Below are 19,691 nucleotides of genomic sequence, written 5' to 3' on the forward strand. Positions count from 1 at the left end.
GGCCACGCCCAAGGGCACGAGTGCACGGAGCACGTGAGTCAGGCGCCGCACGAGCGGGAGGAGAGCAAGCCGGCAGTGTATGAGCGGCTTCAATGGCTGGTGCCGCACAAGAGAAGCCGTGCCACCAGTAGGAGGTCGTCATCGGGCCTCTACCAGCCCGGCGCCACGAGTAGGAGGTCGTCACCGGTCGGGACATCGTCTCCCGCGGCTAGCCGAAGACACCACTGCAAGAAGGGAAGTCCTACAGTGGACGTGTACGCTGGGCCGACGTTCGCCTGGCCTGAGCTTGCTAGCTACTGCAGTCCTCCACCTTGTAGGCCGTGGACGCCAACGACGCTGTGTTTCAAGTGTTTCAGGTGCTTCATAATTTGTGGCATGTGTTTCATCTAGATGTTGTGAAAGTATATTTGAGATGTTGCATATGATGCAATGACAATATACACATGTTACAAGCGTCTGTTTTCAAGTATTTCATACGTATGTTTCAAGTGTTTCATGTGGATGTTACAAAAGTAGATCTGGATGTTGCAAATGCACGCATGTTGCAAGAGTATGTTTTAAGTGTTTCAGGTGTTTCATAAGTATGTTGCACGTGTTTCATCTGGATGTTGCATATGTCTTGCAATGGCTACACATATGTTTCAAGTGTTTTAAGGTGTTTGCAAGTGTTTGATACGTATGTTGCCATTGTTTTTAACTGATTCGGACGTATGTTGCAAGTGTTTCATCTGAATGTTGCATAAGTAGAATTGGTGTTGCACATGTTAGAATGGGGTCCACCTGCTGCAGCGGCCGTGCATGTGTGTGGGAAACGGAGGGGGATGGAGGTAGGGGCACGGGCGGTCCCAGACGTGTGAAACGAAAGCTGCTAGGGCGCCGTGCATGCCGCGGGCGTGGGAAGCGGAGGAGGATGGAGGCAGGGGCGCATGGCCCTGCGTGCATGTGGGCACAGGAAGCAGAGGGGGCGTGGGCCTCCAGACAGGAGGCACGGAGGTTCCCTCATATGCGCGGACACGCGTGAAATAGAGCAGCAAGCACCGACGTCCCAGCGTGTGGGCACTAGCGACGTCCTTTATGAAAACAAATACTAGTAGACTACTAGGGAGAGATCTTGGCGTCCAGTGTGCCTCATTCGGGCATCTCTTTGTCTATAAACGTCGTTGTAAATGATTCCACCAAACTTGTGAACTTGTGATCCAAGGGATGAGCAACCCTCCATGTGCACAAAAACTGAAGCTAAGTATTTTTGCTGTTCAAGTTTACGTAAATTAACTCTAGATATATATACGTTGATAACAAAGTTATTTTCCAAAGTGCATTCAGCCTTTCAATACATCATAATAGCCATCTGAGTCGGATGGATCGTCTTGGACCATTCTGATCAAGAAATCATCATCACAGCGTCCGCGTCCGGTTCGGATCCAAATCTGTGTATTAGTCCCCGATCGTGTCGCCGTCCGTCTACCACACGCTCGATCGATTGCTTAGTCCCTGGAACTGGAGGATCGATCGTATCGCATCTGGACACTACCGGAAAAACGTCCTTTGCCCAGAGCCGCGATTTTTGCCGAGAGCAAAAACGCAGGATCTCGGCAAAGAAACCGTTTGCCGAGCGCGGCTCTCGGCAAACACGGGCCGTCGGGAACTCACAAGATTGCCGTGGGCCTGCATCTCGGCAAACAACAACTCTCGGCGAAGTGGGCCATTTTGCCGAGAGCCCCGCTCGGCAAAAAATGACCTTCGGCAAAATGGGCCTTTGCCGTGGGCTGCACTCTCGGCAAAATTAGGCTCTCGGCAAAACATTGCCGTGGGCCCATCGCCGTGACTTGCCCTGACGGCGTCACCACTTTGCCGAGAGCCCCAACGTTATGGCTCTCGGCAAAACTGTTTGCCGAGAGCTGCTCTCGGCGAATATTTGCCGAGAGCCCCTCCCAGGCTCTCGGCAAACGTGGTTTCTATATTTCATGTGCATGTGTTTCTCTTCTCCTAACTCTCTCCAATTAAATTGTTTTTTCTTTCATATGCTCCAAACTTTTTTTCTCTATACACATACTACAGGTTGTACTCAATATTAAAATTTTGTGTATTTTTGTAATTATTTGCTATATATAATTAATTAATTGCATTTCAAGGAGTTTTTTTAATCGATTAAAATTTGAACAGCGATTGATTTAAACACGGGAACAAATTAAGTAGAAAATGATATTCATGCTATTTATGCATTATTGGGGGCAAATAACATCTTGTTGACGTTTTTTTCACCTTTTATTTTACGAATCGAAGACCACGAACATATGTCGCCGAACGATTTAAAAATTCTTAATAAAAGGAAACGAATTCGAAAAATTGTGATATTTGCAATGAAGTCATGGTATCACACTTGGAGGCTGTGGTAAAAAATTGAAAATGTTTCGCGCAAGTGGTTGCGTATGATTCTTATAATCTGAGACATCTCCGAATAAGTTTCATAAAGTTGAGAAGGATCCACTAGGATTTTCAAACAATGTCACGGTCGAATTAGTTTTGGAGTTCCAAACTTTTTGTATAGCCATTAGAGAGCATAAGTTGCAACACGGCAAAATTTCGTATTTTTCCGGAGCCGTTTGCTATTTATTAATTTTTTTTTGGATATTCTTTGCCGAGAGCTTCAGGGGATTGCTCTCGGCAAAGCTTCTTTGCCGAGAGCAACTGGGCCCGCTCTCAGCGCAGATTTCTTTTTTTTACCTAGCCTGGATCAATGGTTTGCCGAGAGCTGGCTCTCGGCGAATAGGTTTGCCGAGAGCTGCTCTCGGCAAATATTTAATTTTTTTTTGAGAAATATCATTTTTTGTTCAGTTTGTTAGACGAATAAAAAATATTTAAAAAAACTTTTCTTTGCCGAGAGTAGCTCTCGGCAAACAATAATTTTTTTTAAATATTTTTTTGTGCAGTTAGCTAGTTAAAAATTTCGAACGAAATTTGAAAAAAAAAACTTTGCCGAGAGCCGGATCGGGGGGCTCTCGGCAAAGGTGGAAGGTTTGCCGAGAGCCTCCCAGATCTGGCTCTCGGCAAAGTGCCTTCCCACTTAACCGTTTCGGGCCTTATCTCTCTCACTCTCTCGCCGCCGCAGCCCCGCAACCCGCTCCTGCTCGCCACAGCCCGCCACGCCCGGCCGCGCGCGCTGCCGCCGCCGCTCCGCCCGAGCCTCGCTGCCGCCGCGAGCCACGCCGTTGCCACGAGCTACGCCGCCGCCCGAGCCACGCCACCGCCCGAGCCACACCGCCGCCGCAGCCCGGCCGCACGCGCTGCCGCCGCCGCTCCGCCCGAGCCTCGCCGCCGCCGCAAGCCACGCCGTCGCCGCGAGCTACGCCGCCGCCCGAGCCACGCCGCCGCCGCAGCCCGCCCCATCCCGCCACGCCCGCCCACGCGCGCCGGCGGCGGCCGCCGACCCGCCCCAGCCCCTCCACGGCCGGCTAGGCCGTCCAAGCCCGCCCAGCCCCAGCCACGCCACGCCCCGGCGCCGGCCGCGCACCTCCTCTCCCGCCCCGCCGCGCGCGCCCCTCCTCGTCCTCGCCCTCGGGCTCGTCCTCGCCCGCGCCCTAACTCGCCCTCGCGCGCGCCCCGATTCACCCTCGTCCTCGCCCGCGCCCCTCCTCGTCCTCGCCCTCGGGCTCATCCTCGCCCGCGCTCTGACTCGCCCTCGCGCGCGCCTCGACTCGCCCTCGGCCTCGGCCTCGTCCTCACCGTCGGCCTCGCCCTCGGCCTCGTCCTTGCCGTTGGCCTCGCCCTCGCCCTCGCCATCGCCGCGGAGAGGAACAAGGTATACTAAGTAGTATTAGTGGTAGTAGTAGTGAGTAGTAGTTAGTAGTTGTAGTAGTGGTATTAGTAGTGGTATTAATAGTAGTTAGTAGTTAGTAGTTGTAGTAGTGGTATTAGTAGTGGTAGTAGTAGTTAGTGTAGTTGTAGTTGTAGTTGTAGTAGTTAGAGTAGTAGTAGTTGATACTTAAGCTGCATGTGATTCCTTGATATATATGTGGTTGTCGGCCATCGTGCCGTGGTTTTCTTTTAGGTTTGGAAACCTCACCGTTCAGGGGAGATGCTGCCGAATTTTTGAGTTGACGTTATTTTCCTTCTTTCTTTCTTTTTGTAGGAGCCGAGTCGGAGTACCCCGGTGTCCCCAGGTCTGCTCGCACCGCGTCGCCTCGCCACTGCACCGACCTGCCACGGCCCCGCTAGCCTGGCAGATGATGGTCGATAGGTGGGTGAGTGGCAATTGGGCGGATAACCACACCGTCCTCCAGGAATGGCGTTTGCTGATGCCAGGTGTATCACACCACCAGGGCAACCTTAACATCCACGAATTCGGGGCTAGATGGGTACGTGACTTGGTGTAGCTTCATTTATTCTTTCAGACATTTATTCCTGCATGATTTATAATCGTCTTGTTTTTCTCGCAGTCGGCTGCACATCAAAACCAGCCATGTGGAGAGCTCAAGTCATGGGTTCTGGCCCACAAGGGCAAGGCGATAGACAACATCGACTAGAACCCGGACGACCCAGCCGAGTCGTTCACCAACGAGAGCATCCCCGAGCGCATCAGTCAGTACACCGAGGCGGCAAGGGGAGTCCATGGGGCAGACTGGGATCCACACACCGCGGACATTGACGGCGACATCGTCATGAGGGTGGGAGGAGGCAAGAAGCATGGGCGGTACCTCATCGGCAACAGCATGCTCGACCCGCACACCACTCCCACTCTCTCACAGGTCCGGACAAGCAGCACGAGCGGTAGCGTGCCCATACGCCCAAGGCAGGACACTTCGACGCATCGTGTGGCAGCACTATAGGTTATTTCTGTTTTATTCGTCGTTCATTGGTTTTACATTCCTCAAAATTGCTTGTAACAATGCGGTGAAAAATTATAGGCCCAGGTGCATGCGCTTGAGGAGCATAAGGCTAGGGTGGAGGAAGAGCGATAGAGGGAGCGGGAGGCCGAGCGACAGAGGTGGGAGGCCGAGCGGGCGAGGTTTGACGCCTTGGCTCAGTACGTGGCAAGTCTTGGCGTCACGATGGGTCGTCCAGCGCCACTAGAGTTGTTCGCTCCTCCACCGCCTTACCCATACCCGCCTTACTCATACGTGAGTTCAACTTCTCTAACAAAAGCTCTTTACTGTGCATGTCGGCCATCGTGCCGTTGATATGTGATGGGAGGCCTTCGTGCCGTTGATATATATGTGTGCCGGCCATCGTGCCGTTGATATGTGGTGGGCAGCCATCGTGCCATTGGTTTTCTTGCAGGTTTTGGAAACCCCACCGTGCAGGGGAGGTGCTGCCCAAATTTTGATGTGTCTAGGCTTAGATTACAATTTTATACCTAGTTCTGCAAATTTTGACTTGTCTACGCTTAGATTACAATTATATGCCTTAGTATTACTATAATTACTAATTTTTCTTCTCCTTTGTGCAGAATCAATCGGCGGGTTCGAATGATGTGCCTGAGCAGCCGCCATCGGGAGGGTCGTGGCACCAACCGTATCCACAACTTCCGCCGCATCAGCAGCCGTCGGGAGGGTCGGGGTACCAGCCGCATCAGCAGCCGCATCAGCCGCCGTCGGGGTACCAGCCGCCGCATCAGCAGCCGCCGTCGGGGTACCAACCACCGCAGCAGCAGCCGCCGTCGGGAGGGTCGGGGGGGGTGGGAGCCTTGGGGGTGAGCCTGTTGTTCTTCATCATGTATTAGCACTTTGTGACATGAACTTGTGTGAGATGAACTTAGCACTTTGAGATGGACATGTGTTTAGATGGATGACATATTTGTGATATATGTGATGTGGATGACATATTTGTGATATATGTGATGTGGATGATGTGTTATATTTGTGAAATATGTGTTGTTGAAGCTGGAAATATAAACAAAAAAAAATGCTCTCTGGACTCTTTGCCGAGAGTAGGGCTCTCTGGGCTCTCGGCAAATCTTCCTCTTTGCCGAGAGCCTAGCTCTCGGCACATCTGCCTCTTTGCCGAGAGCTTGGTTCTCGGCTCTCGGCAAACCTATTTTTTTTTTGAAAACCGCCTCCGCAAATATTTGTTTTTTTTAACAATTCTTTGCCGACGGTCGCTCTCGGCAAAGAAGTTCTTTGCCAACGGTAGCTCTCGGCAAAGAAGTTCTTTGCCGACGGTCGCTCTCGGCAAAGAAGCTGTCACACCGTTAGCGTTCGGTTGGCCGTTACTAGGGCAACCCAGTTTGCCGAGACCTATAGTTAGCCGAGAGCCTTGACATTACTCTCGGTAAATATTTTGCCGAGAGGGGCTCTCGGTAAAGAATCCTTTGCGGTAGATGTTTTGCCGACGGCTCCTTGCCGAGAGCTGCTCTCGGCAAATAGGTTGCCGAGCGTGAACTCGTCTTTGCCGAGAGCTTCGGGCTCTCGGCAAAGGCTGGGAGTCCGTACGTACTTGTTGCTCAGATTTTTGTGCCATATAAATTGATATATATAGCGATTCCGATTCTACGTACGTACGTGCCGTCGTTTCAATTCCTCCAATCCCAACCCACCGACGACTTGCATGGCGTCTTCATTGCCGGAGGAGCTCGTCCAAGAGATCCTCGTGCGCGTCCCCGCGGACGAGCCAGTGCACCTGGTCCGCGCCAGCCTCGTCTGCAAGGCCTGGCGCCGCGTCCTCTCCGACCGGGACTGCTTCGTTCGCCGCTCCCGCGGATTCCATGGAGAACTGCCGCTGCTCGGCTACATCCAGAACCGCTACTCCGACGCCTCATCCATGCAATTCGTCCCCGCGACGACCTCCGTGGCCTCCATCGTTCGCATGCCGACGGTCGAAAACAGCAGCTGGCCGGTCGCCCTTGACTGCCGCCACGGCCGCGTGCTGATCAAGGTTTTAAATCTCCGGCTAAGCCTCTTAGCTGTTGTCCTCCGCAACAGCTAAGTCCAGCTATAGCCGGAGATAGCCGCAGTTAAGCTATTTAGCTGTTTTTTTTTTGGCAAAAATCACGAAAAAATACAGATCCTTAGCCCAAGCGCATAACCTGAGTATACCTGATAACCATTATTGAGTTACAAATTGATTCCTAAGCACATCTTTGCTGAATGTATCTACACTCTATAAGGTACAAGCACAAGACAACTTGCCAGATTGCACGGCAGAGTGGCCGCTCTGCCTTCTAGCCGTCGTGCCTTCGGTTGGGGAAGAGGAAGAGATGTGGGGCGCTGTGCCGCCGACTTCGGGGCTCCATGGACCGGCCGCCACTGCTCGCAGCCGTAGCGCCGCTTCTTGGAGGAGACGAAGAGATGTGGGGCATCGCCGTCGCGCCATCTTCTCCGGTCCGGCGCCGATTTGGTGGACAGGCCACCACCGCTCGTAGCCGCTCTGCCTTAGCCGCTGCCTAGGGAACAGGAAGAGATGTGGGGCGTCGCGCAGGGGACCGGAAGCGACGGAGTAGCGAGCAAGTTAGGCGAGGCCGCCGCGCCGCTTGGGGAACCCTTGCCGCCGCCGCCGCTGAAGCCCAGAAGAAGCAGCCGCCGCCGCCGCCCTCCTTTTGCGCGGTAGAGAGACCGAGAGGGATGGGACTTGGAGCTAGGGTTTCTGGTCGCTGCTTGCTGGGTCCTTATGATGGGGGTGGGGGCCGCTGCTGGGCCGGCGAAAATCTTGGGCTCTCGCGCGGTAGGAGTTGCTGGGCTGCCGCTAAAATGTGCCCAGCTATAGCGGCTATCTCCGGATATCTCCGGCTATTAGCTGCATTGGTTTCATAGCGCAAAAAATTGCATATCTTAGCTTCTACCTTGTCCAGCAGCTATCTCCGGCTATAGCTTCAGCTATAGCCGGCTATTTAAAACTTTGGTGCTGATCCACTTTAGGGACGCGTCAAAGAGAAGACTTGTCATCTGGGACCCCATCACCGGCAGCCAACAGCACCTGAGATTGCCCTCTGATAGATACCCGTCCTACTCGTCCTACAACTACACAGGGTCGGTGCTGTGTGCCAAAGACGGCTGCGACCACCTCGACTGCCACGATGGTCCGTTCCGTGTGGTCTTTGTAGAGACCAACCTTCCCAGCCCTATATTCGCATCTGCGACCAGTTACTCATCGCTGACCGGTGCGTGGAGCGCTCCCGCTCCCACCCCCAATCATATCACTCACAACTCCAACCACTACTGCTTCAGAGCCGGCCGCAAACCCAGTCATCTTATTGGAGATGTCATATACTTCCCCTTTCATTATACCACAAGCATCCTCAAGTATGACCTGTGTACACATTGGCTATCTGAGATCAACATGCCACGAGGTATGTCTAGGGCAGTTCTCATGACGACAGAGGATGGAGGGCTGGGACTTGCCACCCTGTCTGACGACAATTGCATCCATATGTGGTCACGACAAGATGTTACAAATGACATTGATGGGTGGGTGAAACACAAGGTTATGAAGCTTGGGACGTTGCTCCCAAGTCGTGTACCATACAAGTCATATCAAGTGGTTGGCTTCGCCGAGGGCACAAATACTATTTTCGTTAACATATCTACTGAAATCTTCACAGTTGACCTTAAGTCAAAGAAAGTGAGAAAGGTTAGCGAAAGAGAGGGCGACCGATTCGACCTCATCTTGCCTTACACGAGCTTCTACACTCCCAAGGTATAGTAGCTTTGTGGCTTTCTTTATTATACACCTGTTTTACAAATGTTATAGCTATGTCCAAAATTTCATTTACTTCTGTCAAGTAGTCATAAACCGGAGCCATTGGATCTGAATAATACAAGATGGTGTTCAGATATGCAGAACAATTACTGTCACCTATCCATAACCCTTAAAGCCATTGCATATAACATGATTTATATATATATTTTTGAGCCGTGACTTGTAAATGATCTTTTAGGAATGTAAGGTCAATCGGAATTCCACATATCTATTTTAGTGATATACTATCAACATATCTATAGGAACTTAAAGATATATTAATTTGTATTAACTTTTAGGCCATGTGATGCAGAAGTACCAAGCCATATAATCATTTAGCGGTACCTTATCAAATATTTGCAAATATCAAAGTAATGGATTGTATCTTTTCAGATCTTGCTAAGGGCAAACTGTCACTACCATGAAGATGCAATGATTCATCCATGAACATGATCCTGCTACTGTTTGACAGTTGAGTATAAAAAATAGCTAGGTTCTCATGGACATTAAGTATGTTTAATTCTAAGTTGTGCAGTTGAAGGAAAGAAAGAGTTCATCATATTTTTTTCTTTCTACATTCAGCTATGCAATTGTCGTGACCAATAGTTTATGACTGACTGGGAAAAAAAACAGAAGAAACATTTTCTGGTTTCTACATGATGCACTCATCATAGAGGCTGAAGTATGGCTGCATCAAACACTGATTTTTTATGGAAGTACACATGTCAATTTACTACTAGTACGCTAGGTCTTATTATTGATCATATGACTGCTGTAGACATTGCTGGATATATATAACAAGCCTTAGTTTCTGCAGCAGGCGATGCCGTTTCATAATTCCTCTAAAATGGCTATGGTTTCGTTTCCTTTTGTGAGTTTTTCAGTTTTCAGTTAGACATGAACATGTCTGCCCAGGCCCCAAGCCTCAATCTAGTATATGATTAGGGCATGGTTGGTTCAGTGATCAGAGGAGTCTGGCTTGCTCGCTCCTACGGCCAGGCTGAGCTAGGCCAGGCCTACTATATCCAACGAACTCAAGATTAGTTGATTATATGAGTATATACTAGATGAGCACATCGGTTGTTTGGTTTGCTGCTTATTGGCTCATATCTGCGCTCGCTCTCTCTCACACGGGCCATGGCGTCATGCCCCCGTGAGCCAGGCCCAGAAGAAACGGAAACGGTTCTGGTTTACCCAGAGCTAGGCCCGATCGAAGTGGGGTTTTGCGTGCTGCCAGACAACCAATCACCACACAGAACCAACTCAAAGCCGGAACCTGCCTACCAATCACGCCCTTAGTTTCCACGGCTACTGAATTTGTTGTCCGGTGCAACGTTAGGTATGCTTCAGTTTCAGTAAACTAGTATGCACAGGCCCACTGAATTTCGACTGACAGCGTTCGCTTGAATTTTCTCGGGTGTTCGCTTGACAAATTACACAGTTGACTTCGGCAACAGAGGATCAGACCACCTCTCTGTCCGGCGCAATGGCTGGCATCTTAAGGCAACCTGGATGCTTTCATGATTTAATTATTAATTAGCTGAGGCCGCAGGCCGCACTAATTCCCAGATTTAGGCCAAGCTTAAAATCATGATGTAAACTTGCTTCATACACATACATTATTGTTTTGCTAGTCATTTCGGTGCTTGTGTTGCTGCATGCATGCCTAATTAGCCGTTGCATCGTAGCCTCCATTTCGATATATAATACATACAGTAATATAAAGGCATTATTCAACTACAGTACTTCCTCGAGCATTGTGCAGTGCATGTTCTTGAGCTGGTTCCCTCCCCTGTCTGTGTGCATGCTGCATGCATATGGCCTCAAAGAGTCAAGACTGGATTGCTTAGAGGCGCCGTTCATCAGTTGCTTTCTTAAAAAGGCATGCATCAGTGCCTTAGTCAGCACTCAGCAGCCAAGTCAATGCCGGAAGTTCTGCACAACTATATTATCAAGTCAAATCTACTCCTGCACAGCACAGGTTTACACTAGGCTGTTGTGGTCTTTGTGCAAGTTTAGGGACCCCTGTAAATTCCACTCTTTCATTTAGTTAGGAGAAGGTTTGGACGGATGATTAATGTTCCATTTACGTGATAAAAAGTACTCCTTCGAGGTTGGTAAAAGTAGCCGGTTTAGACAACGACACGGTCTACAAAACATAACTTTGACTTCTTATTTTTATAAAACTATTTATTAAAAAGTGATATGTGTCTATTTTTATGAAAGTATTTTTCAAGACAAATCTATTCATGTGGTTTTCCCATTTTCAAACTCAACAACTTAAAAATTATTCATGATTTATGTTCTCAATGCTTGACTCAAGCCTTATCCAAAACGACTTCTTTTAGCAACCTGTAGGTAGTATAAGTAACTATTTTTCAAAACAACTGTGTAATGACAAATTGACATCGACTATGTGACACATTGTTTACGTAGAGAATAATTATTGTCCAAAGGTTTGCCAGTTTCATCAGAGCCGTGTAATAAAATTCAATTTGGTACTACTTCATTATATTGCCTCATCCTCGAATTCAGGTCGGTCCATTTATTACTTTGGTTTGTCACACAAGTGAAGTACAGGAGCGACAAAGGTGGTGTTTGGATCACTAGTCCAAGTACTCAAGTTTAGCCGCTAAAGTTTACTCCTGCTGGGGTGTTTGGATTCATAGGCTAAACTTTAGTCCTCTGATCTACAATGACTGATTTGCCCTCAATTAATTATTCATGCACAGCGATACATGCTGGGCTGCTGAGCGCGCGCTGTTGCTCGCCGGCGCTAGCTGCTGCTGGCGTGCTGGGCGCTACCCCGTGCTCGCTGGCGCTAGGTGCTGCTGGCCTGCTGGGCGGTAGCCATGCACAGGCAAGCATGAATGCATTTCGAAATAGTTCACCTATTACACACACTACCGGACTCCTTGAGTTTGCCGAGTGCCCGAAACACTCGGCAAAATACCGAAAACACTCGGCAAATTATTCGCCGAGTGTAACACTCGGCGAACAGCACTCGCCATAAACACTTCCGGCAAAGCCAACTTTGCCGAGTGCCATTTATCGGGCACTCGGCAAACATTTTGCCGTGTGCAGTTTGGCTCTCGGCGAAAAGAAACGGTCATAACACCAGACCCGCCGTTAACAGTGACTTCGCCAAGTGTCAAACGGCAAGGCACTCGGCAACTATTTTTTTTAAATATTTTTGGTTTTTAGAATTCCTTGTCGCCGAGTGCTGCACTCGGCAAATGCTAAACATATGCCGAGTGTTGAACTGTCAGACACTCGACAAACATTTTTCAAACAGTATTTGGTTTTTTTTAAAATCCTTTTCGCCAAGTGCTGCACTCGGCAAATGATAAACATATGCTGAGTGTGGCACTGTAAGACACTCGGCAAACATTTTTCAAACAGTATTTAGATTTTTTTTTAAATAGCTTTTCGCCGAGTGTCTTGGTGATAACACTCGGCAAATTGTGTTTGCTTTGCCGAGTGTCTTGGTCATAACACTCGGCAAAGCCTCAGAAATCTGATTTTTTTTTGTTTTTGCATTACATTTCACAGCAGTTATATATATCACAGCACAGATATGTTTCACAGCACAGATATATTACACAGCACATATATCACATATATATATCATCTCCACACACCACATATCACATACATCACAATAATCCACAATGGTACACAAATGTCATACCACAATACCAACATAAGGTTCGAGTTTAAAGTATCCACCACAAGTGCATTACAAGCATAAGTGCAACACAAGGAATAAGTTCAACACATGAAAAGAAGCAAATCACCAATTAGACCACGGCGACTGCTGCGGTGGGTCATGAGATTACTTATGATTCGTAACAAACCCAGGAAAAAAATCCATAAAAAGTATGCAATAGATCATCCAACTTTTATTCATATATATATATATATATATATATATATATATATATATATATATATATATATATATATATATATATATATATATATATATAAATGTCGCACACTACTGGATTCAGGCGCTTTGCCGGGTGCCGAATGCACCCGGCAAAGGCTACTTTGCACTCGGCAAAGCCTTTGCCGGGTGCAGCACTCGGCAAAGAGCCTCCGGCAAAAAATTAGTCGGCAAAGATTTCTTTGCCGGGTGCTTTTTATCGGGCACCCGGCAAAGACTTTGCCGAGTGCAAACCCGGCACCCAGCAAAGAAAAGTGGTCGTTACGGCGCCGGCTCCGTCATCCCTTGCTTTGCCGGGTGCCATGTCAGAGGCACCCGGCAAAGATTTTTTTAATTTTTTTTTTCAAATTTTCTTTGCCGGGTGCCGTGCCGGGAGGCACCCGGCAAAGATTTTTTTATTTTTTTTATAATTTCTTTGCCGGGTGTCGCACCGCGGGGGCACCCGGCAAAGAGTTTTTTATTTTTTTCGTAATTTCTTTGCCGGGTGCCAGGTCATGGGGCACCCGGCAAAGAATTTTTTTTTTGAAAAAACTTTGCCGGGTGCCCTGGCCCTGGCACTCGGCAAAGCTGGGAATTCCTTTTAGAATTCCCAGCTTTGCCGAGTGCCAGGGCCAGGGCACCCGGCAAAGCCTCAAAAATTAATTTTTTTATTTTGTTTTTTGATTCTATAATCACAAACACAGCATATAAAAGATATATATCACATCTGAAGCATCACAAAGCATATATATATCACATCCATCTCATCACAAACTCAATCCCACACATATATATCACATCGCGAATACAATACCTCACATACACGACATCACAAACATAATAGGTCCAATTACCATCGAAACAAGTCAATAGTGGATCACAGTGTATCACATGTCCATCAAGCGGTGAAAAGAGATACAAACTAAAGGTGGGGAGGAAACTGAGTGTCTGGTGAAGGAAACTCGGCACCGCCTGCTTGCGCCTGAGATGGGTCATTCGAACCCGCCGACGGAGGCTGCATAAAGGACAAGAGATTCAGGCGCTTAGAGTGGGTCATCTAATGAAAGCACTAGTCGAAGCAATATGGATTCATACTCACTGGACTAGCTACAACTGGCGGCGGCGCTGGAGCGAACATCGGCACAGGTACACCGTTCACTTGCCCAAAGTTCTGCAGGAACATCGTAATCTCCGCCAGCTGCTTGGCCTATCTCTCCCGCTCGGCTTGTCTTTCCCGCTCGGCCACCTCGGTCCTCGCCGCCAGGTCCCGCAGCTCCTGAGCCATCCTCTCATTATCGGCCTACAACATTTCAATTGAATGTTTTAGTAAAGTAAAGGTAACTAAGTTATGTAAAGATCAATGTACGAAGAGTTAAACTGGACTAACCTGGAGTGCGTCGACCCGCTGCTGTGAAGGGGATGGCCGTTGGCGTATGGCCGGGCCTCCGCTCGGGGTACTTGCTCGGATCTGGGAGAGGGAGGGAACAGAGCCGGACTCGAGGGTGCCATCGCCAAGCCAGTACCGCCCATGCTTCTTGCCCTATTCGATCCTCATGACAGTTGTGCCATCAATGTCGTCGGTGCTCGGATCCCAGTCTAGCCCCTGGACCGACCTTGCGTCCGACGCATAGGAGCTGATGCGGGTGTGGGCGCTCGGGTTGCTGTACGACTTGGGTGGGTCATCCGGGCTGAAGGTGACAGCGGAAGTCGCCTTTCCCTTGTGGGCCAGTCCATATGCCATGAACGTGGACAAAGGCTGGCCACCATGCAACGCCGACTGTGAGAAAGACAACAAGATGATTAGAAGAAACATGCAGAATGGAGCGTCAGAATACTAAAAATGAATTCACGTACCCAAGCTTGCTTGTACGCGTCAAGGCTGCGGCTGCCTTGGTGGTGTGTGGGGCCTATCGCCTGCAAAGCCCGCTCCTGGTGGGCTTCGTGTTCCTGGATATAACCCTCTGTGAACCACCTATCCATGATCATCTCCCAGCAGTCGGCAAAGGACTCGCACCACCATGGAATCATCTACATGTCATAACGAATTTGAGATGTAAGACGACCAAATGAAAGCTACTTAATCTCAAAATGAATCAGTATTATTCTTCTTCATTTACCTCAATGTACTGTTCCCGGGTCAGAGGCATCTGTCTTGCCTGTGTCTTGCTGACTTTCTGACCAAGTCGCGTGGCGTAGTACTTGATGATGCAAGTGAGGCGCTCCTCGTAGTGCATGTCGCTGATGCATTTCCTGGCACTTTTCACCAAGTTCTTCTCCGCCCTCTCCTCCTGTCCCTCTTCACACCTGAAAAAAGTCTGCAGACAGACATAATGTATCAATTCATTATGTCAAAAGTGTCAAATGAATGCGATGTATTGATCAAAGTTGTGCGAACGAGACTTACCCAGAACTCTCTCCTAACCCGCTCCTGCTTGTCTTCATAATCTACGTCGGGGGTAGATTTGTAGTGGTCCCACAATTTGGCCGGCCCCACAGTCCCCTTGTGCGTGACAATGCTGGGGTAATAGTGCCTACACACAAGCCCCAAATGTGGTTGGGGTTGCGTGAGTCACCAGGCAACACAACCTCCCAGTGCCTGCACAAGTCATTAACAAACATTATTAGTTTCTCTGACAATTTTCAATAGGTTATATGAAGTAGCTGTGATTAAATCTAAAGTTAGTTACCTGTCCCCCTGGGGGCGGATCACTGGGCGTAGGGGAGGAAGCGGAGGCCCAGGGAGTTTTGAGGGACCTTGCAAGTAGGGGCTAGCCGTAGCAGAGGCAGTGGAACTACTTCCGGCCTCGCCGCCCTCCTGTGCCTCTCCCTCGCTGTCCGTCGCCAGAACATGCTCGTCCTCCGAGGAGTCCATGGTACGGCGCTCCTCCGGCACGTCACGTGGCCTAACTAGAGGAGGCTGGCCCCTCCTACTCCCGCTCCCGCTGCCGCTGCTCCTAGCCCTCTGCCTCCTCCTGTCCGATGCGTTCTCTCCGGCATCTGCGTCCTGACGTGCTCTCTGGTACCTCAAGTTCACGTTCCTTGGCCCACTGCCGCCCGCCATCTTTGTTCAATCACCTGCAATTAAAAAGAAACAAACAAGACATCATTACATGTATTAGAAATAGATGCTAAGTAAATAGACAAAACACGATTACAAAATAACATAGTATTACATGTATTAGAAGTAATCATCATTATTGGGATTATCTGGATCATATGTCTCGTCATCACTATCAAAATTGTCCAAATAAACAAGACTGTCCGAAGGTTCAATGTTGCCTTCATCGTCATCATCTAAATGTAATCGCTCTTCTGCATCCATTCATAGCTGGCATCACCCTGACTTGTCCGGCGCGTGTACATCCACTGACGGTCCTCCATCCTCTAGCATATATAACATCACCACAGGTGACCATCAATTGCATCTACGCGGTGTCCCTACTCTCTAATAGGTGAGGATAGGTCCTAATCCCACCCACGGATGCATAGATGAGGTTAGTTTCCATGCTCCGCTCCTATCCGAGACGGAATTTCGACAGCACCTCCCCACCGTTCTCCCGATACACGTCCTGCAAGGGAGAGTGTGTATCCGGAGAACAATGGAGAGGTGATGCCGAAACACCATCTCGAACCGGAGCGGAGCATGAAAACTAACCTCAACTACGCATTCGCGGACTGTCCAAAAAGCGTGGACAATCCGAAATAGATACGGTCGTAGATATGCAAAGGTCCGCATATCTCCGACCGTATCTCTTTCGAATGGGAGACACCTAACTAGGTTACGCGACCAAAAACCACATACGGATAGAGGGGTTATACCTAGGGTGGCGGTGAGGTCCGGGTAGCGGGGCGGTGGAGAGTCGGTGCAGTGGCGAGTCGACGCGGTGCAGGAAGACCCGCAGCACTGACGAAGACGATCGGGGTCGCCGAGTCCCTCCCACAGGTCCTCCTCCTGCAAAAAAGGGCAAAAGTGGTTAGTGTCGACTCAAAATTTCGGCAGCACCTCCCCTGCACGGGGAGGTTCCCAAAACCTACAAAAAACGTGACACGAAGGCCAACAACCACATATATACCAAACATGGCACGAAGGCCAACAACCACATATATACCAAACATGGACACGAAGGCCAACAACCACCAATATATCAAGAGGAGCCATGTACTTTAGTTCTCTTTCCATGCACATGAAAGTATTGAAGTAGTACAACAACAATTACTACTAACCCTACAACTACTACTAACACTACTACTAACAACTACTTAACTACTAACAATGCTAAAAGTAAGAACTACTTAACTATTAACAACTACTACTACTAACCACTACTACTTACTAACTACTACTATTTACTAACCCTACAACTAACACTACTAACTACTACAACTAACACTACAACTAAAACTACTAACTACTACTACTAACACTACAACTAACTACTACTAACAATATACTACTACTAACTACTACTACTACTACTACACTACAAGGGTAGGGCTTACCTTGGCGGCAAGAACGGCAAGAAGAGAGAGGGAATGGCGAAGAAGGCGGGGCAGGGGAGGAAGAAACAGGAGGAAAAGACGGCCGGTCGGAACGGCGCGGGGATCGACGGGCGGTCGGGTCGGCACCTTCCTCTTCTCCTCCCCCTTCTCTTTCTTCCTCTTCTTCCTCCTCCCCTTCTCTTTTTTCCTCTTCCTCCTCCCCCTTTTTTTTTCTTTTCTTCCTTCCTCCTCCCTTCTTCCACCTACCTCCTCTACTGCTGGCCGGCCGTGTGGCCGCGGCGGCGGCAAGGCTGGGGCAGGGGCCAGGCAGGAGGGCCAGGAGAGCGCGCCGGGGTTGTCGGTGGTGGGCCGCGGCCGTAGGGCCGCCGGATCCGGGCGGGGGCGCCGGCCGGCCGTCGGGCGGAGCACCGCCGGGCGTGGGCGCGGCTCGCGCGGGCGCTGGGCCGCCGGTGCTGGCGCTGCGTGGTCGCCGAGACTGGGCGGGCAGAGCAGCGAGGCGCGGGAGAGGCGCGGGCGCGGCAGACCGGCGCGGCACGGGCGCGGCGGAGCGCGAGGCGGCGGCGGCGGAGCGCGGCGGCGACGGCTACGGACCGCAGGCGCAGGGTCGGTCTGCTGGAATAGGATAGGGTTGGGACGGGCCAGCCTTTTTAGTCATGGGCCTTTGCCGGGTGCCAGGTGACGACGGCACCCGGCAAAGAATTTATTTATTTTTTTTTAATTTCTTTGCGGGGTGCCCCATGACCTGGCACCCGGCAAATTTTTTTTTTGTTTTTTTGACCCATTTTTTTGTGGGGACTTGCTACAGTAAATATAGCCCTATTTCAAAATTTGGGACAATTATGAGTTTTTTAACTATATTTCCTTAATTTTTTCCGTTTCATTGAATTTTTTCGACTATTCCAAATTTGAACTGCAGGTACATGAAATAATGGAATTTCGTCATTCAAAAAATAGTATTCACGATATTTAGGCTATGTCGAGGCCGTATGCAGGAAGTGGCATGAAATGTCGCGCATCATGTTGTCGTAACATGACGATGTACTCGCGGGGGAAGTTTATTTAAATTATATAAAATCCAAACGATGTCCGAAAATCACGAAACTTGTCGATGTGTCTTTTTATCACATGTGGAGGCCCTGGTAAAAAATTGAGAAAGTTTCGAGCAAGTTGCGACGTCGGCTGCCTAAAACCCAGACATCTCCACATGTGATCACAAATAAACAATTAAATTTCTAGTCTGAAGTAGATGCACAAAGAAAATGGGAATTTCATGGACCTTGTCCATTATATATGCAATGATCTCACTGAACCTGAAAAACAAAACACAAGGCACGAGGTTTCTGCAACGAAAATCTAATTAAACCACAACTATGGATTTTTTGTTCGTTTCAATCAAATTATTGTAAAATAAAAACATAACAGGCAAAACTTTCCTAATCTCTTTTTCCCTAGGATGGCAAACATCTAATCTGTATCCTGCAGTGGCATACATAATTTGGTTGCCAATGAGAAAAACTATCTGACGTATCAGTAGCTAAGAAAAAAGGGTGAGGTAAAAATGCAACTACTGAAGCCAAGAATTGAAGCATAGTGGCATCTTAGTGTTGCGTATCATGTAAAGCAAAAGAAAAAGAAACATCTTTGTTCCAAGTCGCATTGCTGTTGCTGTTTGGCACCAGCCTTTTTTACTCTTGCGCAGATTTGATCCATGACTATGATTTCCACTAACATTTGAATTAATTGCTATTCTTTTGCATGCATGTAGATGAGATTCGGACGGGAGCGTCTGATGACGAGGAAAAGAAGAGCGTCTGGTGTGTGTGTGAGTGTGTGTGTGTGTGCTGGTGTGTGTGTGTGAGTGTGTGTGTGAGTGAGTGGACATGGGGATAGATGTACTCACAGGAGTGTCTTCAGGAGGACGAGAAGGAAGGAATAGCGCTTGTGGCAGAGGTTCACCCATCTTCGCGCCAAGATTTTGCATCCACTGAAACATCTGCTCCTGCCTCTGCCGATCAGCGTCAATCTTCGCCTCCAACGCTATTCTCTGCCTCCTCTCTTCTTCTAGCTCGGCCTACAAAATTTCACCCCAATGTTACAATGGAAATCAAAGGTATGTAAGAAACAATGAACGACGAATAAAAGAGTAATAACCTACAAAGTCTGCATGGCGTGCTGTGTACTGGTCAGCCGTGGGCGTATGGGCGGCCTCTGGCCCGTGTCGCTTGCTCGGATCTGGGAGAGAGTGGGAGTAGTGGTCGTGTCGACGACGCTGTCGCCAAGCCAGTACCTGCCATGCTTCTTGCCTCCTCCCACCCTCATGACAAGGTCTCCTTCGAAATCCTGGGTGCTCGGATCGTACTCCGGCCCATGGACCGCCTTGGCCGCCGTTGTGTACTCGGTGATGAGACGGCTGTGGATGGAGGGATTGCTGTACGCCGAGGGGGGGTCCTCCGGGTTGAAGTCGACGGCGGACGTCGCCTTGCCCTTGTGGGCCATAGCCCATGCCTTCACCTGGGAGCAAGGTGCGCCACCATGTGACGCCGACTGTGAAACAAACAGCAAGATCATTAGAAACTATGCAGAAGCAAGCGTT

General features: G+C 49.2%; 1 protein-coding gene across 1 annotated transcript; it reads left to right on the forward strand.

Moving 5' to 3' along the window:
- Positions 1-6,543: 6,543 nt before the first annotated feature.
- LOC136547943 (uncharacterized) lies at positions 6,544-8,634 on the forward strand. Its single transcript, XM_066539623.1, has 2 exons — positions 6,544-6,884; positions 7,851-8,634. The coding sequence occupies exons 1-2, from the start codon at positions 6,544-6,546 to the stop codon at positions 8,632-8,634; spliced, it is 1,125 nt and encodes a 374-aa protein (XP_066395720.1).
- The last annotated feature ends 11,057 nt before the right edge of the window (positions 8,635-19,691 follow it).

This window comes from Miscanthus floridulus, chromosome 4 (assembly GCF_019320115.1).
Source record: "Miscanthus floridulus cultivar M001 chromosome 4, ASM1932011v1, whole genome shotgun sequence".
NCBI lineage: Eukaryota > Viridiplantae > Streptophyta > Magnoliopsida > Poales > Poaceae > Miscanthus > Miscanthus floridulus.

What these genes read in the sequence shown, in the direction of transcription:
- LOC136547943 (XM_066539623.1), top strand. Translation starts at nt 6,544, where the DNA reads ATGGCGTCTTCATTGCCGGAGGAGCTCGTCCAAGAGATCCTCGTGCGC. An exon ending in ATCAAGGTTTTAAATCTCCG is followed by an intron (nt 6,885 to 7,850) that starts GCTAAGCCTCTT and finishes GATCCACTTTAG; the next exon opens with GGACGCGTCAAAGAGAAGAC.